The sequence below is a fragment of the Salmo salar genome, chromosome ssa10 (genome assembly GCF_905237065.1).
Source record: "Salmo salar chromosome ssa10, Ssal_v3.1, whole genome shotgun sequence".
In the NCBI taxonomy this organism is placed as follows: Eukaryota; Metazoa; Chordata; class Actinopteri; order Salmoniformes; family Salmonidae; genus Salmo; species Salmo salar.
The window spans coordinates 23318162-23339667 of record NC_059451.1 but is presented as its reverse complement, the minus strand read 5'-3'; the positions used below and the strand labels follow the sequence as shown (position 1 = coordinate 23339667).

Sequence of the window (21506 nt, the reverse complement as noted above, 5' to 3'; positions counted from 1 at the left end):
GCAGGCTTCAAATATCAATTTGTTGTAGGTCTCATGTGTTGATCTTCTTAGTTTGGGATCACCTATGGGAATGGAAGGCTATTGTAGTTGTCATACAGGCACATTTTATTCTAAGAGATCAATGGCACTTGGTTTCGTATTTTATTTTCAATCAGTATTGGTCAAGGTGGCTTCTTGTTTGCTGCTCCCTCCTGTCTTGAGAAAGCAAAACATTGTCAGTCAATCAATAAGACGTTTGTCTTTCAAATCATCTAAACCTCTTGCCACTTTTACTCTTAAACTACACTACATTATACGCGTCACTGATAGACAGTCATAAACCGATCTTACTCCAGTGTTATTCTCTCAACTGCCTTGCCACATCCTGTGCATTGACAATATGATGAACCTTTAATGTTCATCGTTTTAAATGGCTTCTTCCTTTTCATGACTTGCTCAGAGGTTACAAGTTTGCTCTGTAGTTACTCTCAACATGTCTCACTGCCTGGTCCAGCACGATGTATTAGCAACTTTAAACTGATCCCATAGTTTTTTGTTTGTATCCCGACTAACCCTCATTCCTGTCTTGCAAGCGTGGATGATGTTGGTCTCCTGTTGGACTATGGGCCAGCCATTCCACACATGTCTTCTGTCCCATGTTGGTGTGAAGAACTGTTTTTCAGCGACGTTACCTACAGAATGTCCTTCCTAAAAATAAATGTTGATTGGCATTACAGAATGAAACGGTTACTTTTAAATAATACATTGTACTAATTATGAACATTTCTTGTGCGGAGTATTTAATTAAAATCTGTATCTTGCATGAGTAGGAATGTATACTTTTTATTATTTTCCCTATCCAAGGACAAACTCGCACACAAACTCCCTCATCATTACTTGATTGACTTTTTTCTATATGTTTTTTTTTTATTAAGTGAAAGTTGACTTCATCATTCTACAGTTTGATGGTATTGTAGTTTTATCTGTTTAAGTCCATACAATTAAAAAAAAAAAAGATATCTTTGAATGTTTTAAATGATTTAACATTGGGGAAGGAGGTTCTATTTGGTGGCATGGTGCTGAGAGGCAGAGGCTCCAATTCAGTAGAGAAGAAAGGTACTGTGATGCTATTCCGATGAAGATACCCACTTTGTCTTAATTATTTCTCTGGTAAATTGTAGTGATTGTCATGCTGAGGTTGGCTTGTGACATTAAAATATACTGTCATTGCTCATTGTTTGAAGGTCCTACTCATTCATTCGCAATTCTCTAGCTGTAATATGTTTTAAGAGGGGACTACATAAGCAAGACAATAGTAGTCGTCTGACATATCAACATTCCCTTTAAAGAACGGATAAGTCTACCCAAATTGAAATAAAGGCTGAGCTGCTTGCACATCTTATCTTTCCTTTATTGACTGATTCATTATAATTCCTGTTTTGTGTTTGTATTTGTATATTCAGTGAAATTGCATGTACTTTTGTGTGTGCAAGTCCGATTAAATTATCAATGTAGCTTATGTATACTGAACAAAAATATAAACATAACAATTCGATTTTACGAGTTATTGTTCATAGAAGGAAATTGGTCAATTGAAATAAATTGATTAGGCCCTAATCTATGGATTTCACATGACTGGGCAGGGGCGCAGCCATGGGTGGGCATAGGCCCACCCACTGGGGAGCCAGGCCCAGCCAATCATAATGAGTTTCCCCCCCCACAAAAAAGGGCTTTATTACAGACAGAAATACTTCTCAGCACCCCACTCCCTCTCCTCAGATGATCCCGCAGGTGAAGAAGCTGGATGTGGAGGCGACTTATGGTAGAGAAATTAACATTCAATTCTCTGTTGAACATTCCTATAGTCGGCATTCCAATTGCACGCTCCCTCAAAACTTCAGACATTTGTGACATTGTGTTGTGTGACAAAACTGCACATTTTAGAGTGTCCCCAGTACAATGTGTAATGATCATGCTGTTTAATCTGTTTTTTTTTATATGCCACATCTGTCAGGTGGATTGATTATCTTGGCAAAGGAGAAATGCTCACTAACAGAGATGTCAACAAATTTGTGCATAACATTTGATAGAAATACGTTTTTTGTGCATATAGGACATTTCTGGGATCTTTTGGTTCAGCTCATGAAACATGGGACAAACACTTTACATGTTGCGTTTTTATTTTTGGAGGCTCTGTGTCCTGTTTAACTTCAATTCCCAGAAAGCATTGTTAGCATTTCACTGCTCATGGCATCAAGCTTTGTGGGACCAGCTTAAGCGACTTCAGTTGTGACACGGTGAAGCAGCTGCTGTAGTCAAGTAAGACTGAGGAGGGGAGCTCTTTCCCTACTCTGTCGGACAGTCGTTCATTTGTTTGTGATTTCTAGTTTGCTTTGACTATAAACATTTCCGTTGCTCAAATCTGTCTTTGAGTCAATGAGGAAGCGTCCCGTTGCCCGCCAGGGGTAGATCAACAACAGATTAGCGAGAAATGCTAGCAAGCTAGCTTTGGGTTGGTTGTAAGCGAGAGATTTACGGGTTTGTTCGATCACAGTGGAAGAGAACCGAACGTAATAACAGCGGAGAATTGTAGAGATTTTGTGAGGGGAAACGAGTGAACAAGCAAAAGGTTTCTGGGAGGGTGGTTTAAGTATCTAGCTAGCTACCTTTTATATAAAAAGCTCTAGATAGGTATTTTAAACAGATCGTCGCGGAATATGGCTCAGCATGGACATCATCATGTAGCCAGTTCCCAAAAAGCACTCATGCTAGAAATGAAAAGTCTTCAAGAGGAGCCAGTTGAAGGGTTCAGGATAACTTTAGTGGACGAATCGGACTTGTACAACTGGGAAGTTGCTATATTTGGACCACCAAATACTCACTATGAGGGAGGTTATTTTAAGGTGAGTATTCAATTGCTGAATATTTAACAAGATCGCTAACTAGCTAGCTATCAAATCACTCACTGTCGCGCTGTTTTGTCGCTCCTCATCGCACGAATGTGCTTGGGTCACCAGACTGATTATATATGTGCCTGGTCAGTGTTCACTCTTGTCCCAAACTAGAAGTTAATGTCTACTGTAGATACTGTAACAGTATTACTTCTGTAAATGTTACGGAGGTAGCAATTGTGCTATATTTTGTCACCTTTGTTTGAAGTACCTAACTATTGAAAACTGTATGACAACCTCGAACCAGGCCTAGTTTGCTGAGTTGACCAGTTGAACACAGGTGGCTGGTGGGACCTTAACTGGGGAGGATGGGCTCATAGTAATGGCTGGAATGGAATGATATCAAACACATGGTTTCCATGAGTTAATACCATTCCAGACAGTTATGAGCCGTCCTACCCTCAGCAGCCTCCTGTGCAGCTGATCTACATCTGACAACCAACAAAACATGTTCTGATGTCAACAGATAACTTGAAGAAATAAACATTGCCAAATTATATCACTGTAGCCAGTCAGGCAGAATTAACAGCGCTGTTCGTTTTAAGTCTATGTTGCCATTGCTTTATTGTTCATACATTGACAAACAAGACCTATCTATGTCCATGTTTTAGCCCTAAATACCTCCCAATAACGTAATAGGACTTCTTTCTTATTGGAATTTAAATTTTGTCAATCATTGCCGAACGCATGTTGTTACTCTATGACAATATATCACATCCAAAGCCACATTTACTTTCTGTGGTTGTTTGAAATGTATCTCAAGGGTAACACACATTATTGATATACAGCTGCTAATAATGATAAAGACCAATTAAGTAGACCTAATTTATTATGTATTGTAGGTTCCTATGACAGGTTGGTGGCACCTTCATTGGGAAGGATGGGCTCTTGGTAATGTTGGAGTGGAGTTAGTATAATGGTATCATGTGCATCAAACACATGGTTTCCATGTGTTTGATGCCATTCCATTTACTCCATTCCAGTCATTAATATGAGCCGTCCTCCCCTCAGCAGCTTCCACTGGTTCCTATAATACGTCAAACTAAACCCAGTTCCTTTGTTTTCATAGCTAAGCAATAGCAGCGGAGAGCATTGTCCAACTTGTTTTTGTTGTAATCACCCAGTACAACACACATTTTATCCTCATTATTAATCAAATCCAAGGTTGATGCAAGAGTATCAATGAAACTAAAGCTGAAGAACAGGCAGGTACTTTCCACAGGTGCTGGAGTTATAGGCCAAGTCATTGGAAACAGAGAAGAAAATGCTGCACACTGCTGCTCATGCTCCCAGGTGATATTTAGAACAACATTTTGACCCTTAGGTCTTCATCAGGCATCCATGGGAGCATGAGCGTCAGTGCAGTGTTTTCTGTTTATCAATGAAACTACCAATGTCGGAATCGGGTGGCCGACTAATTTCATTTATGTCATTGGAAACACTAATCTAACTCTTTTTATTCAGATACCTGCTTCCAGTCTTGTTTGGGCAGCACAGTAGGCTAAGCTTGATCTGTGCTAGCTAGGAACATGTGTATTGTGGGTGCTGTGTACGAGATTGGATTGTTGGGCCAGGAATGCAATGCTTGACTGTGAAATTACACAGCAGACCTGTGACTCATTGGTTTGTTGGAGACGTTAGAGGAAACAGTTTCCACGTTCTGACTTAGACCCTCCCTGTCTACACAGGTTAGACAAACCCTCTGTGACATGCTGCTTGTGCTTATTTATTGAAAAGAGTCTAACAGTGACGTAGGCAGTGGTGTAAAGTACTTAAGTGGCGGACTCACTAAACACATGCTTTGTTTGTAAATGATGTCTGAGTGTTGGAGTGTGCCCCTGGCTATCTGTAAATGAAAATGGTGCTGTCTGGTTGGCTTAATATAAGGAATTTAAAATGTGTACTTTACTTTTGATGCTTAAGTATATTTAAAACCAAATTTATTTTACTCAAGTAGGATTTTACTGGGTGACTTACACTTTTACTTGAGTCATTTTCTATTTATGTATCTTTTACTTTTACGTATGACAATTGGGTACTTTTTCCACCACTGGACGTAGGCCTATTCAAACCCAGAGCAGCACGTTTGCATCAGGGTGCAACTCCTCTGACTGTACATGTGTCACCAAACAAAATATTAATGCTAGATTGGCAAACTGAAACTAAAATACAGTAATAAAATTGGAAAGTGGAATAAACCTATACCATTTTTCCTGCACAAAGCTCTCTCTCACCCTCCATTTGGCAAATCTGACCATAATATCTATCCTCCTAATTCCTGTTTACAAGCAAAAACTAAAGTAGGAAGAACCAGTGACTCACTCAATATGGAAGTGGTCAGAGGAAGCAGATGCTAAGCTACAGGACTGTTTAACTAGCACAGACTGGAATATGTTCCGGGATTCATCCGATAGCATTGAACAGTTTATCACATCAGTCACCGGCTTCATCAATAACTGCATCGATGACGTCATCCCCACAGTGACCATACGTACATACCCCAACCAGAAGCCATGGATTACAGGCAACATCTGCACTGATGTAAAGGGTATAGCTGCCGCTTTTAAGGCGCTCATCACGAAGCTAAGGACCCTGGTACTAAACACCTCCCTCTGCAACTGGATCCTGGACTTCCTGACGGGCCGCCCCCAGGTGGTAAGGGTAGGCAAAGACATATCTGCCACTCTAAACCTCAACATGGGGGGCCCATCAGGGGTGCGTGCTTAGTCCCCTCCTGTACTCCCTGTTCACCCACAAATGTGTGGCCAAGCACGACTCCAACACCGTCGTTAAGTTCGCAGACGACAACGTGGTAGGCCTGATCACCGACAACAATGAGACAGCCTATAGGGAGGAGGTCAGAGGCCTGACAGTGTAGTGCCAGGACAACAACCTCTCCCTCAACGTGATCATGACAAAGGAGATGATCGTGGACTCAGGAAAAGGAGGACCGAGCACGCCCCCATTCTCATCAACGGGTCTTTAGTGGAGCTGGTCTAGAGCTTCAAGTTCCTTGGCGTCCACATCACCAACAAACTGTCATGGTCCAAACACACCAAGACAGACGTGAAGAGCGCACTACAATGCCTATTCCTCCTCACTAGACTGAAAAGATTTGTGATGGGTTCTCAGATCCTATAAAAGTTCTACAGCTGCACAATCATGAGCATCCTGACTAGTTGCATCACCGCCTGGTATGGCAACTGCTCGGTATCCGACCGCAAGGCGCTACAGAGGGTAGTGCTTACGTCCCAGTACATCACTGGTGCCAAGCTTTCTGCCATCCAGGACCTCTATACCTGGCGGTGTCGAAGACTCCAGCCACCCTAGTCATAGACTGTTTTCTCTACTACCGTACAGCAAGCGGTATCGGAGCGCCAAGTCGAGGTCAAAGGCTCCTTAACAGCTTCTACCCCCAAGCCATAAGACTGCTGAACAGTTAATCAAATGGCTACCCGGGCTATTTGCATTGACCCCCTCCTCCCCCTGTTTATTATCTATGCGTAGTCACTTTACCCCTACCTATATCTTACCTCGACTAACCTGTACCCCCACACATTGACTCGGTACCGGTACCCCCTGCATATCGTTATTGTTAACTTGAAAAAAAATGTTTTAACTTTATTTAGTAAATAGTTTAACCTACAATGCAGTTAAGGGATTGTAAGTAAGCATTTCACGGTAAGGTCTACACCTGTTGTATTCGGCGAGTGTGACAACTCAAATTTGATTTGTTCTCAGCCGTGGTAGGGCCTGCAGCCTGATGTAGAGTGACAGGGTGGCAGCAGCACTGCAGCCTGGTCCTGGGGTGACCCTGGGACAGGGACAAGAGGAGCCAAGTCACCTGGCCAGAGAATTTGTCCTGGCAGGGACAGAGGGCAGAATGACCAGTGCCTGGGCTGGAAGCTCAGGGGAGATCTGCACTGCCCATCAAGACGCAGTCTTTTCTACATAATCACTTTGTCACCTCCATCTTCATATTCTCTCTTCTATTTGGGGACTACATTGTCTTCTCCAACCCTTCATTAACACACCAGCAATTCCATTAGCTGTCCCTGGCAACCTTCCACTACGACAGCCAGCCAACCCTTCACTCTCATAGTCAACAACACATCCCTCAAGCAGAGTAGGCCAAAGACTGCCCCCTTTTTTTCTTTGAACAACAGAGCCTTTCAGCTTTGAGAAGTGCATGATGTTTTGGTTGGAGTTCAAAGGCTGTCATGACAAGAGGAATTGCTCTAGCTCTGCTACTTCCTTTTGAGTGGCATCATCCATACACTTCCTCAACCATGAGGTCATCTACATATTGAAGCGTGAGATTTCTGCCATGAATTACACTAGCTAGAAAATATCTTTAGAAGTAAGCTAAGCTTAAGCCTATCCCACGACAGTGTTAAGAGCCTAGGTTAGTGGAATGTCAGCACTGATGAGGGTGACGGGAACCACACTTGGTGTGGTTGAGAAATGCAAACCCCGACCCTTCGAGAAAGACATTTTATTTTTAGATTTCCATCCAGTGTTTTAATGGTGTATTTCAAAATAAATGTTGCACAATACAATTTAAAAACCTCTTGGTCATGTCAGTCACTCGCAAAGTGGAGAGCACACTAGTTTCGTTCAACGTAACATGATGTAATGTAACATTGACAGTAAATTGAGACAAGCAGTATTCAGGACCTGGCTGTGACTGTGGTGGCAGTCTCCTGGCCTCAGGCTGGTGATCGGAGGAGGAGGCCTGCACGGAGCTGGGCTGTCCTGTCTGGGCTGCTGGAGTCATGTTTCCTCCTCTGGCTGCCTGGCTCTGTCACACAGAAATAAGAGCTGGGAGTAGGAGTGAGAGAGATAAAGGGAGAGCGAAGCAGTGCCATTCCTGGCCCCGCTCGGGCTGGTCCCCTGGGGGCCTTGTGAAAAGCAAGCATGCCATGAAGTGAATGGGGGCCCATGTAGAGGTAGAGTCGGACAGTACACCTTCCAACAGTCAGCCTCATCATGATCATGTGCTTACATGTTCCTAGCCTGGGATAAGAGAACTGGGCCCCATTTGATAGGCAGCCTGTTTCAGCTTTAGCTTTTTTCAGAAATAGGCCAACATTGGACAAGTTTAGTATATTGCTAGACTGAATCAGGTTGAATGAAAGGCACTTGCAAATCCAATGTCTCTCCTACATGGATAAATCACTAATTTTGCCTACTTCCATGGGAATTAGACCTACCAGTAATGCTTTGTATCAGAAAAGGTGAATTCTTGGTGCCTTTGGTCCACAGCACATTTAGTTCACTCATTTCTCAGTGAGCCTAATAGTATTAGATTTGTGCAGCGTTGCTGCATTCTTGTCTTCTAATGCTAAAGATCTGGGTTTTGGCATGGCCTGTCAAGTTTGTTGGCAGCCTCTGATTAGGCAAATTGTGTTTGAAGTGGACTGTTGTTCAGTCTTGACAGTGGTTCTGGTGTAGTGTACTCTGCCTGTGCCAGTACTCCTCTTTCTCCTCCTCCTCCTCTCCCCCGCACTGAAAAGGTTTTGTTAATGAGGCAGGACCCTGTTGGGTCTGGGCAGGATAATCTACAGCACCTCATCTCGTACACGTGTTGTAGACTAGAATGTATGTGTGTGCGCGGCGCACTGCTGTTCTCAAGGACACGTTCCTTTTCATTCACACTGAGCAGCCAGGAGAGAGGGAGGGAGAATAGGAGAGAGAAAGAGAGCACCTGGGGACTGGTAGAAAGGGGGGTCTGCAGACAGGGGAAGGTGGTGCGTTGGGAAGAGCATAATGATTCGTTTTGTTAGGGTTTAGCTTGTTTTAGCTGACCTGGTTTACTTTGCCCTGATTCCAACCTCCCTCAACAAGGTGTGTTTGTTCTTCCTGACTGGCTTTGCCACCCAAGTGTTTAGGTCACCATCCAAGACAGATTTTAAAAGAGTAGAAAATGTGTCCGTTTTATTCTTCATTGCCATTTTGCATCTCCACCTGCGGGGGCAAATTGAATCCACTGCCCTGCTCCAGTGTCAAGGTTAACTGTTTTAAACCGTTTCACGTTTTAACCACGGAAACTCTTCAAGATGCAGTCCAGGATCCTAAGCATTTACAAATGGAATTCTAAACATATATGAATTGCACCCCCCAAAAAAAAGTGTATGTGTCATACGAAATGGATGATGTATTACACAATTGTGCACAATTTTCAGGAACCATTTTGCCTCTTGAGGACTACTTTCAAAACTACTGGCTGAAATTATACCAAAGCTGTGGAGAATCACTTTAACTCTGTTCAAATCCTATGAGAAGGAGAGTGTGGCAAGAGAGAGCATGCTCAAACAAACACGGCCTTGGTAGGTTACTAGGTAGATGCTGAGCCTAGCAGTTCTGCTCTAAATATTCTTGCTTTCCCTGTGCCAGCCGCTCCTCCTCCCCCTGCCTGGCTGACTGAAGCAGCAGCACGTCCTCCCAGTTCTGTACCTGTTACTGGGTGATACTTAAAAGCAGCTGCTGCTTGTTTCCACAGGGCTCTCAGGAGAACCTCACTTCAAAGAGACATGGAGCTGAGCAGCCAGTAGAGGAGAGGCTGGGTGTGTACTGAGGAGCTCCGTTCTGGGGCTACGGGCTAGGGTGTGTCACTGTGGCATGGCTATGTGATATGAGAGACAGTCGAGCCTCGCAGGCATGGAGGAGATATTTATAGAGGAAGAGTGTGTAGCGTTCAGAATTAGGGAGAGAAATGGAGCAAATGTCCCTATTCTGAGCCTCTCTTGTTTGTTTGGCTCCTCCTTGGGGTGCTCTTGATGAGGTAGGCATGGTGCAGCAGAGGGAATGAGCAAGGCCAACTTTTTAAGCCCAGTCACTCCACTGCCCTCCCTCTCTCTATTTCTCTCTTTGTGTGTGTGTGTTGCTCTCTCGCTAGGCTTGGTGTCAGTTTTGCAGGCAATTCAGGGGATTCAGCTCTCTCTGCTGCCATGGAAAGTTCCCTCCCTCCCTGCCTGTGAGTGCAGCCTGCCTGCCATGGGCTGTGTGAGTGGCATGCAGGGCGACAGAGCCTAGTCAGTGCTCTCTGTGGAGGACACACCCTTCCTCCCTCCTTTTCCTGTTTCCCTTATCTTTCTCTCTTTCTAACCAAGCCTGGATCAGCCATTTTCTATGTTTTTTATTTAACTCATGCAAATAAATAAAGCCCTGAGTTATGTTGGTTGGGTGTGTCTTTTTTTGTTCCATTCATATGATCAAGTAGGCTATTTTGGGCAGAGTATGATCAAAGACAGACAGTACAGTATGAAGATTGGGTAAAACTGCTACTCCAATAGAAATCACACTTCTAGGTGATGTCATGGTGACGTTGGCTAGCTAAGCTCATGTGTAGAAACATGTCGTGGGGTCTAGTGGTCGTCTCGTCAGAACTGCGCATGTGCAGGCTGTCAAATCAAAGGCACTCCTGAAGTTGTTTTGGACTAATTCAAATTTGTCACTTTCGCGAGGTTGGTGTAATAACATGTTCAACTACTTTAGACAATCTAGGTTGTGGCTTCTAGATTTTAAGAAAATGAAGAACTACAGAATGCTTTTTCACTTCTCAAACCCTGGCCTGGTCTGCTTGGTCTGTTTCAACGGCGTTCCCGGAAGTCTTGCGATGTTGTGCCTCTGGGTTTAGAAGCTCTGTGGTATGAGTTTAAAAAAAAAAAAAATATATATATATTATTGAGATCTATGTTGTGGCTCTATGTGGGCAGAGAAAGTGTTAAAGGCCCCTTATAAGGCATGTGGTGAAATGCACTACCCCCTTTTAATAAGCCGATTGCTTGAATATTGTACTCGGAGCTCACCTTACGGAGCTCTGCAGTACCACTGGTCCTCACTGACTACTATGCTAGCTGGAGCTAGGCTGCTATGTAAGCTACAAGGCTGTTGTTGCCTGTCTCTCTCGCTGTCTGTATGTGGAGTGTTGGCGTGAACCCCAGTCATTCTGGACCCGAGCCAGTTCGGAGGCATGGCGCCAGACTTTGAAAGCAAACAGGATTCTATTCGGCCTGTCAGGGTTTCCACTCTGGACTTGTTGTTGTATGACCTGGTAGATATGGCAATGTCTTCCTGTTCAATTTACTAGTCACTACTGGCTCGTACAATGCAATCAGCATTAGGCCTAAGTAACAGTGTAATGTTAGTGGAGCCATAGGCTGGTGTGGAGTTTGCCCCCCCCCAGTACATGTTCCCCCCTCCCCAGCACACCCAGCCCCCACCCGCTCCCCCTCATGGCAGTTGGCTCAGCATGGGGAGCACCAGCTGAGTGTGGGCAGGGGGTGGCAGAGGGTGAGGATCAGCAGACTGTGTGGTGCATGTGCCTGCCTTTGTCATTAGTTTATGTGTGAGAGGTAAAGAACAACCCCCCCCCCCCGGTGAACGGTAGGGGTACCATCCTCTACTCGCCACTGGGATTCATTTGTGTGTGTGGTGTATGTCAGCTGAGTAGGGGGCGACTAGAGGGGGTCTACTGGGGGGATGGTGAGTAGTGGCTTGTCTGTGGTGATGAGCTGGGAGACAACCCCAACAATGTCAACCAAGCACACAACACAATCACCATGGGCTTTTCACTCAGCCTATACGAACTACACAGAACGCTACCACACAGAGCCTGGTGAATCCAGTTACACACTCATTAGTTAGGCCTGTGCTGTTCACCATCTATGATTGAATTTACACAGCAGTCTGGTTCACTTCAAAACCACCATCTGTATTTAATGTTGTTGGCTAGATGATCCTTACTACTAAATACAGCGTGGACACAGTATCACCACATATCAGTTTTGGATTACATTTAGAAAAGACAATAAGATGAGGATATTCTTTCTGTCTCTGCTGTTAAAGCACCAAGCTCTGGAGTCAATTAACCAGGGGATTCCATATCCGTCAGTCGGTCTGCTGTAAAAAAACAGAACTCTAACTATTCACCCGTTTTATTAAGCTGGTTATCATTGTGAGAGATCCGTTCTCAACGACATACAGTACCAGTCAAAAGTTTGGACACCTACTCATTCCAGGGTTTTTCTTTATTTGTACTATTTTCTACATTGTAGAATAGTAGTGAAAATGTCAACTATGAAATGGCACATATGGAATCATGTAGTAACCAAAAAAGTGTTAAACAAATCAAAATATATTTCAGATTCTTCAAGTAGCCACCCTTTGGCTTGATGACAGCTTTGCACACTCTTGGCATTCTCTCAATCAGCTTCATGAGGAATTCACCTGGAATGCATTTCAATTAACAGGTGTGCCTTCCTAAAAGTACATTTTTGGAGTTTCACTACAGAAGATTGCCCTATTTGGTAAAAGACCAAGTTCATATTATGACCGCTCAAATAAGCAAAGATAAATGACAGTCCATTATTACTTTGAAGACATGAAGGTCAGTCAATCTGGAAAATTTCAAGAACTTTGAAAGTTTCTTCAAGTGCAGTCGCAAAAACCATCAAGCGCTAAACTCTCTTATGAGGAACGCCACAGAAAAGGAAGACCCACAGTTACCTCTGCTGCAGAGGATAAGTTCATTAGCGTTACCAGCCTTAGAAATTGCAGCCCAAATAAATGCTTCAGAGTTCAAGTAATAGACACTTCTCAACATCAACTGTTCAGAGGAGACTGCGTGAATCAGGCCTCCATGGTCGAATTGCTGCAAAGAAACCACTACTGAAGGACATCAATAAGAATAATAGATTTGCTTGTGCCAAGAAACACGAGCAATGGACATTAGACCGGTGGAAATCTGTCCTTTGGTCTGATGAGTCCAAATGTGAGATTTTTGGTTCCAACCGTTGTCTTTGTGAGACACAGAGTATGTGAACGGATTATCTCTGCATTTGTGGTTCCCACCATGAAGCATGGAGGAGGAGGAGGTGTGGGGGTGCTTTGCTAGTGACCCTGTCAGTGATTTTATTTAGAATTCTAGGCACACTTAACCAGCATGGCTACCATAGCATTCTGCAGCGATATGCCATCACATTTGGTTTGGGCTTAGTCCCACTATCACTTGTTTTTCAACAGGACAATGACCCAACACACCTCCAGGCTGTGTAAGGGCTATTTGACCAAGAAAGAGAGTGATAGAGTGCTGCATCAGATGACCACATTCTCCCTGACCTCAACCAAATTGAGATGGTTTGGGATGAGTTGGACCGCAGAGTGAAGGAAAAGCAGCCAACAAGCGCTCAGCATATGTGTGAACTCCTTCAAGACTGTTGGAAAAGCATTCCAGGTGACGCTGGTTGAAAGCCAAGAGTGTGCAAAGCTGTCATCAAGGCAAAAGGGGGCTACTTTGAAGAATATAAAATATATATTGATTTAAACGCTTTTTTTGGTTACCACATGATTCCATTTGTTATTTCATAGTTTTGATGTCTTCACTATTATTCTACAATGTAGAAAATAGTAAAAAGAAAGACAAACCCTTGAATGAGTAGGTGTGTCCAAACTTTGACTGGGACTGTAAGTAGAAAGGTAGCCCTAGCTGCCACTCCAATGTCTATGGCATGACAACATAGGGGAGTTGGCTAAAGCACATACTGATCTGGTACCAAACTAAGACGGGCCTAAATAAAGTAGCCATGACAAGGCATTTGACCAGAGGTATTTTCTTACACCTTATTCAACTGGCCTCTACCTCTTGCATCACTAATTGATGTGCACTTCCCCCTCTCCTCTCAGGCTCGGATCAAGTTCCCCATCGACTATCCCTACTCTCCTCCGGCCTTCCGCTTCCTCACTAAGATGTGGCACCCCAACATCTATGAGGTAAGAGACAGCACAACACTGTCATTGTTACACAATCACCTCTTTTTTTTTTGGGGGGGGGGGGTCCCCTATATACTAGTCCAATGTCCCTTTCTCTTGATTCCTTTGATTCCTTTGATTTGTTATCTTCTATTAGAACGTTTTAATTCTTTGCTGCTGTCTTATCATTTGGCAATTCAAATGTATTTATATAGCCCTTCTTACATCAGCTGATATATCAAAGTGCTGTACAGAAACCCAGCCTAAAACCCCAAACAGCAAGCTATGCAGTTGTAGAAGCACGGTAATGGCCTAGGTAGTGCGTTTTATAGATGGTTAATGTATTGCTGGTAACTGACGTGTGCGAGTGTTTCTGTAGAATGGGGACGTGTGTATCTCCATCCTGCACCCCCCTGTGGACGACCCCCAGAGTGGAGAACTGGCTTCTGAGAGATGGAACCCCACGCAGAACGTCAGGTACACAGCAACTCTCTCTCCCTCACACTGATCATTCTCTCACTTCACCGCTTTTCCTCATCTTTGAAATGTGGTTGACTGTTAGTAACAATGTGGAATTTATCAAACACTTATTTTTTACACATTGATTTCATTACGTTTACTGGTTTCCATGTTTTTTGTCACTCACTCACTCACACATACTACTACTACTACTACTACTACTACTACTACACACGGTCACAGACACTACTACTACTACTAAATCTACTACACACGGTCACACACACTACTACTACATCTACTACACACGGTCACACACCTATTATACTACTACTACTACTACACACGGTCACACACCTATTACTACTACACACGGTCACAAAACCTATTAAAACTACACAAGGTCACACACCAAATAATTACTACACACGGTCACACACCTATTACTACTACACACGGTCACACACCTATTACTACTACACACGGTCACACACCTATTACTACTACACACGGTCACACACCTATTACTACTACACACGGTCACACACCTATTACTACTACACACGGTCACACACCTATTACTACAACACACGGTCACACACCTATTACTACTACACACGGTCACACACCTATTACTACAACACACGGTCACACACCTATTACTACTACACACGGTCACACACATACTATTACTACTACATCTACTACATACGGTCACAGACACAAACTCAGCAAAAAAAGAAACATCCCTTTTTCAGGACCCTGTATTTCAAAAATAATTCGTAAAAATCCAAAATAACTTCACAGATCTTCATTGTTAAGGGTTTAAACATGCTTTTTCAATGAACCATAAACGATTCATGAACATACACCTGTGGAACAGTCGTTATGACACTAACAGCAATTAAGGTCACAGTTATGACAACTTAGGACACTAAAGAGGCCTTTCTACTGACTCTGAAAAACACCAAAAGAAAGATGCCCAGGGTCCCTGCTCATCTGCGAGAATTTGCCTTAGGCATGCTGCAAGGAGGCATGAGAAGGCATGTGGCCAGGGCAATGAATTGCAATATCCGTACTGTGAGACGCCTAAGACAGAGCTACAGGGAGACAGGACGGACAGCTGATCGTCCTCGCAGTGGCAGACCACGTGTAACAACACCTGTAAAGGATCGGTACATCCGAACATCACACCTGCGGGACAGGTAAAGGATGGCAACAACAACTGCCCAAGTTACACCAGGAACACACAATCCCTCCATCAGTGCTCAGACTGTCCGCAATTGGCTGAGAGAGGCTGGACTGAGGGGTGGAGGCCTGTTGTAAGGCAGGTCCTCACCAGACATCACCGGCAACAACGTCACCTATGGGCACAAACCCACCGGCTCTGGACCAGACAGGACTGGCAAAAAGTGCTCTTCACTGACAAGTTGCGGTTTTGTCTCACCAGGGGTGATGGTCGGATTTGCATTTATCGTCGAAGGAATGAGCGTTACGCTGAGGCCTATACTCTGGAGCGGGATCGATTTGGAGGTGGAGGGTCCGTCATGGTCTGGGGCGGTGTGTCACAGCATCATCGGACTGAGCTTGTTGTCATTGCAGGCAATCTCAACGCTGTGCGTTACAGGGAAGACATCCTCCTCCCTCATGTGTTAACCTTCCTGCAGGCTCATCCTGACATGACCCTCCAGCATGACAATGCCACCACACACAGAACGAGCAGTATGGCTGATTTCCTGCAAGACAGGAATGTCAGTGTTCTGCCATGGCCAGCGAAGAGCCCTGATCTCAATCCCGTTGAGCACGTTTGGAACCTGTTGGATCGGAGGATAAGGTTAGGGCCATTCCCCCCCAGAAATGTCTGGGAATTTGCAGGTGCCTTGGTGGAAGAGTGGGGTAACATCTCACAGCAAGAACTGGCAAATCTGGTGCAGTCCATGAGGAGGAGATGCACTGCAGTACTTAATGCAGCTGGTGGCCACACCAGATACTGACTGTTACTTTTGATTTTGACCCTCCCTTTGTTCAGGGACACATTATTCCATTTGTTAGTCACATCTCTGTGAAACTTGTTCAGTTTGTCTCAGTTGTTGAATCTTGTTACGTTCATACAAATATTTACACGTTAAGTTTGCTGAAAATAAACGCAGTTGACAGTGAGAGGACATAACTTTTTTTTCTGAGTTTACTACTACACACACACACACACACACACACACTGTCACACACACGGTCGGATATATCATTTGTACATTGGGTCTCTTTGGCAGCGCGGCAACTACAGTAGCATCACGTGTGTTTGCCCAGAGACAGAGAGACCACGGGTGTGAAAAAGTTGGAGTGTAGCGAGAATGCTGTGTACAGTCATATCACACGCTTTGACTCGTTGCCTCCCTCGTCATTTGAATCATTCATTCAGCTGTTGCTGCCTTCGTCTCTGCCATGTTCGGTACTGAGGTGCAGTTTGCCTAGACGACGCCACTGGACACCATCAGTGGACCTGTCTTCTTTTGTTTATTAACCAGGTGTAGGCTTCCCCTGAGCACGACAACAAACTAGGGATTTGTTCTTTAACGTTTAAATGGCCATTTAAAAAAACAAAAAGAAAAATCATAAAATGACAAATTCAGATATTGTCCTGCGTATGACTGCTTGGGTACAATGCAGTTCAATCTACTGCAGTCCTGGTTACTTACCAGACGGCACTCACCTCACTGTTGTCTCCCACTCAACAATGCTGTTTTAGGTTCTCTGCTGTCCCTCTCCTCCATGACCTCAGTTGTCAGTACATGGGACTTCATGTCCCACTTCTCATCAATATGATGGCTTGTTGCAGTGATGTATGACCGCGTGTTTATAGATGTCCAACGATCTGTTAACGCCACGCATGGTGTTTGAGAGCTCGCTATTTGTACTCGCAGAGCAATCATTTCTCCATCCAGGCCTTCACCGTTATTTGACATGGCGTCTTGTAGTCTTGCTCTAGATATGCGGTCACGGCAGGGAAGCCCATATCCTCTTCCATTGACAATGGCTGCATATCAACTGTAATCAGCCGTGTGATATTGTCACTCCGTCCTTTATCGCAAGGCTGCCAGCAACGGGTTGGGTCACGGTGCCTCCCTTTCATATGCTTCAGATGGTTAAGCATTGCACATGTACTGCCACTGTAGCTCACCTCACCTCCTCATTTAACTTCTCAGTATTGTCATACAATACTATGCTGCTGTTGATTCCCTGTCTCGCTCTGCCATATTTATATCTGTGGCAAATCATTTAAGATGCTTATCTCCTCCTACTAACGTTACAGCGTTGTTGCGTTAGGTATTTGTTACATTTCAATGTCACTTTATGATGATGATGATCAGAACCTGTTAGTAGTTATGTGATAACTGCCCTGTGTGAAAGTTTTTCGGGTTAAGGATGTTCTAAATGTTGTTTCAATATTCACACCCCTACAACAAACAATAGTGTCTGTTGTGTCCATCCATCACAGTGTGTCAGATTAGCTGCTGTCAGAACAGTCTGAGGTCAATCAGCCACGCAGGAGCAAATTGACTTAGCTGATTGGCTGCGTTGCCTCTAATAACCCTGGTGTTGACTCATTTCCATCTCTCTCGCTCTTTCTGTTCCGTCACGGTCTCTCCCTCCCTCTCTCCTTCACTTTCCCTCTTAGGACGATCCTGCTGAGTGTGATCTCTCTGCTCAACGAGCCCAACACCTTCTCCCCGGCCAACGTGGACGCCTCCGTCATGTACCGCAAGTGGAGAGACAGCAAGGGCAAGGACAGAGAGTATGCAGAGATCATCAGGTGGGCATACACACACACACAACAGGTGTATCATATGACGCACACACAGAGCAAGGCCAGGCACAGAGAGAGCGACACGATCATTATGTAGGCACACACATGCAGACACATTAAGGGTGAGAACAGAGGGTATACGCAAACCATCAGGTACACCCTGACGGATGTCCCTGTTATCCTGCCCTCACCATGTCTCTTCCCTGTCTCTAACAGGAAGCAGGTCCACGCCACCAAAGCAGACGCTGAGCGCGACGGTGTGAAGGTGCCCACCACCCTGGCAGAGTATTGCGTCCGCACCCGCGCCCCGCCCCCCGATGAGGGCTCCAACCTCTTCTATGACGATTACTATGACGACGAGGACCTGGAGGACGAAGACGAGGATGATGAGGACTGCTGCTACGATGAAGATGACTCGGGAACCGAGGAGTCCTGACGACCCACCATCGCCTCACTACCCCTTCCTCTCCCCCTTCATCCCCCCTTAAACTGAACTCATACTCCAACCCCCCCCCACAGCAGTGCAGCCACACCTGCACGCTAAACCCAGATGCATTTTGAAAGAAAGCTACAGATTTAGTTTGTCCATTTTGTTTCTGGTGTTTTTATTTTCCTGTCTGTGGAGTGTTAGAGCTAATGCTCTACAAATGATTCCCATGGTTTGCTCTCAATGACCGCTTGCTTTTTAAAGTTTTGGGTAAGGGCTCTGTCTCCTGTAGAGTGTATATCCAGACACCGAGGCAGTGTGGAGAGAGAGGCCTGAGCTAGTAGTGTTCATCTGAACTTGGTGACCTCTCACCTGGTTGACAGCCTTGTGATGCCGGCCTGCCTGTCACATGCTGAGGTTAAGGGGACCCCTGACATTTCACTATTGGGTCTGGGGTTGCTCACAACTGTCTGCTGAGCTCCAGAGCCTACTATTACTGTAGGAATTGGTGGTTTGTAATGGTAAGGGCATATTGCAGACAGTTGATGTTCTGATGCACTCTTTTGGAGACCTCATACATTTTAGTCATTTAGCAGACACTCTTATCCACTATTTTATGTAACCTTTATTTAACTAGGCAAGTCAGTTAAGAACAAATTCTTATTTTCAATGACAGCCTAGGAACAGTGGGTCGGGCAGAACGACAGATTTTTACCTTGTCAGCTCGGGGATTTGATCTTGCAACCTTTCGGTTACTAGTCCAACGCTCTAACCACTAGGCTACCTGTGACTTAGTTAGTGCATTCATCTTAAGATAGCTAGGTGGCACCACCACATCTCAGTCATAGTAAGTACATTTTCCTCAATAAAGTAGCAAAGTCAGTGCTAGACACCGATTTGTTTTTTATATATATTGTTGGTGTGAGGAGTATGGGTAGGGACTCTGCTGTCATAGCTTCAAAGGGAAGCTGGTTCCGCCATTGGGGTGCCAGGACAGAGAAGGGCTTTGACTTGCCCTCCTATAGGGGTGGGAGGGCCAAAAAAACCAGAGGTGGCATAGCGGAGTACTCTGGTTGAGGTGTAGGGTTTGAGTATAGCCTGAAGGTAGGGAGGGGCACTTCCTCTTGCTGCTCCGTAGGCAAGTACAGAAAGGCAGTGATCAGAGCTGGGGGGGTTTTACCCATGGCCTGAACAACTGGGTTAAATACACAGCTCCTAACTCTGATCACTACCTCATGGAATTCCTCACCACTGATCACTTAAAGATGGGAGTTGAGGAATAATTGTCTCAATGTGTGTATATGCATGTTTGGGTGGTGGGTCATTATTTTATTCAAATGTAGTGCAGGAATGCTTTGCTACGAGAAAATGTTTGCATTATCTCAACATCAGTCCCTATGGCAAGTCTGTAACAGTGATGTCTTGCACATAAGCGATTTTGAATTAGCTGATTTGCTTAAACTCCTCAGTCACTTTACCAAACATATGTCTGTAGAAGTGCTTGCAACGGAAGTGGCTCCCTCACACAAGATTTGACACATTAAATAGAAACTATTTAACAGTATTTAACACAACCCCACGTTTGTGTTGCTTCAGTAGTGTGTAAATGCTCATTCATCGTTACGCCTTGACTATTTGATGGGAAATTTGAGAGAAGGGCATTTCCCATCGTAAGAATGCTAGGTATGTGGAGTGTTGAGTTTTAGGTCATACAGCCATCCCACTAGCATGACGGTGTCCAGCTCGGTATAGGGCTGTAGGAAAACACTTGATTCCCATATACTCCGTTATAACTAAGTTGAGTGGGCTTCTTTTGATGTAGTCTTCTACTTCAAAATGAATAAGGTGTGAGCAACTGTTTTTTCCCCCTTACATGTACTTAGTGCTCTGATTCTTGACCTTTTTGTTTTAAACACCATATCATGGGGGTTATTCATTAGACTTAGTAGTACATTTACCACCATTTATTTTTTCAATTCAGAAACATTTAGTTATTCTACTGTATTTTTCCAATAGAGGAAAATAGGTGATTTACTGGAAACAAATGTACTTTTTGTGTTAACATCTTGAGTATAAAGCATGTATACATCAATCTAATCAGGAATTTTTAACTGTTTTTACATTCTACATATGGCTGTTGCGTTTCGTGAACAACCCCCATTTTGTTTTAAGGAAGTGGGATTTCATTTTGAGAAGTTGCCATTTTCATAATCTACTGTATGTTTCCTCCCAATGTGCTACCTTCCTTCCCATCCATACAGACTTTCTTTTTGGTGGTGGCATCACCGAGGGACCCCCGATGTTAGTAAGGAAAACAAAACCACAAACTTTTTCACATCGAAGTGAATCTCACCACAGCCTCTCACTGCGTGTGGACAACTGTCCCCCCCAACCTATCACCTCTGCTTCAAAGACTGTATACAATCTGGATATTTTGACCATCACTTAATTTTTTTCTTGTTTGTATTTTTTATTTTATTTTTGGTTTGTAAATCTATTTAAAACCAAAATAAAGATCTTTCTTAGAAGTTTGAGGTGTTTCTTATAGCAGGAGTAAATGGATATATTATAATCGACTGTTTATGGTGTAATATATTTTCATTGAATAATGATCATTGAATACGATTCTTAACTCGCAATTATTCATTAAATGCATTTGTTTTGTGTTCTCTTTATAGATACAGTGGGGATGTATTACCTGAGGTAAGACTGTTCTCCCTCGACTCACTCTTCTTCTTATCCAGAGTGTTGAATGTAGATTTAAGATAAGTGAAAATAACTCACTGTTAATGAAACAAGGAAAGTTGATGATGAGAGCTGTACTCTGCAGTCACCCCGTTGGGGTGGTGGAGACCTAAAGGATTTCCTGATGCTTTCCTTGACTTAAAGGAGCACATACTGAATAGTACTGTTATAGCATCTTTATTTATTCCATTCTTTATTTGTGTTCTTTTCTAGACAATGGGAATCTATGACTCGGGGATAACTCTTGAGGTAAGACGGTTATTCCTCTATTTACTCTTCTTATCCTGAGTGTTGAATGTAGAGAATGAATACACTTAACTTTAGATTAACATCACAGTCTCAGGGTCTTGATCCAAATGGTTTTAGCCATTTTTTGAGGACAGAGGTC

General features: G+C 44.0%; 1 protein-coding gene across 1 annotated transcript; it reads left to right on the top strand.

Moving 5' to 3' along the window:
* The first annotated feature begins 2228 nt into the window (after positions 1 to 2228).
* On the top strand, positions 2229 to 20901 carry LOC106613805 (ubiquitin-conjugating enzyme E2 R2). Its single transcript, XM_014216430.2, has 5 exons — positions 2229 to 2882; positions 13617 to 13703; positions 14062 to 14159; positions 17818 to 17952; positions 18163 to 20901. The coding sequence occupies exons 1-5, from the start codon at positions 2697 to 2699 to the stop codon at positions 18380 to 18382; spliced, it is 726 nt and encodes a 241-aa protein (XP_014071905.1). The 5' UTR covers positions 2229 to 2696; the 3' UTR covers positions 18383 to 20901.
* The last annotated feature ends 605 nt before the right edge of the window (positions 20902 to 21506 follow it).

What these genes read in the sequence shown, in the direction of transcription:
- LOC106613805 (XM_014216430.2), top strand. Translation starts at nt 2,697, where the DNA reads ATGGCTCAGCATGGACATCATCATGTAGCCAGTTCCCAAAAAGCACTC. An exon ending in ATGAGGGAGGTTATTTTAAG is followed by an intron (nt 2,883 to 13,616) that starts GTGAGTATTCAA and finishes CTCTCCTCTCAG; the next exon opens with GCTCGGATCAAGTTCCCCAT. An exon ending in AACCCCACGCAGAACGTCAG is followed by an intron (nt 14,160 to 17,817) that starts GTACACAGCAAC and finishes TTTCCCTCTTAG; the next exon opens with GACGATCCTGCTGAGTGTGA.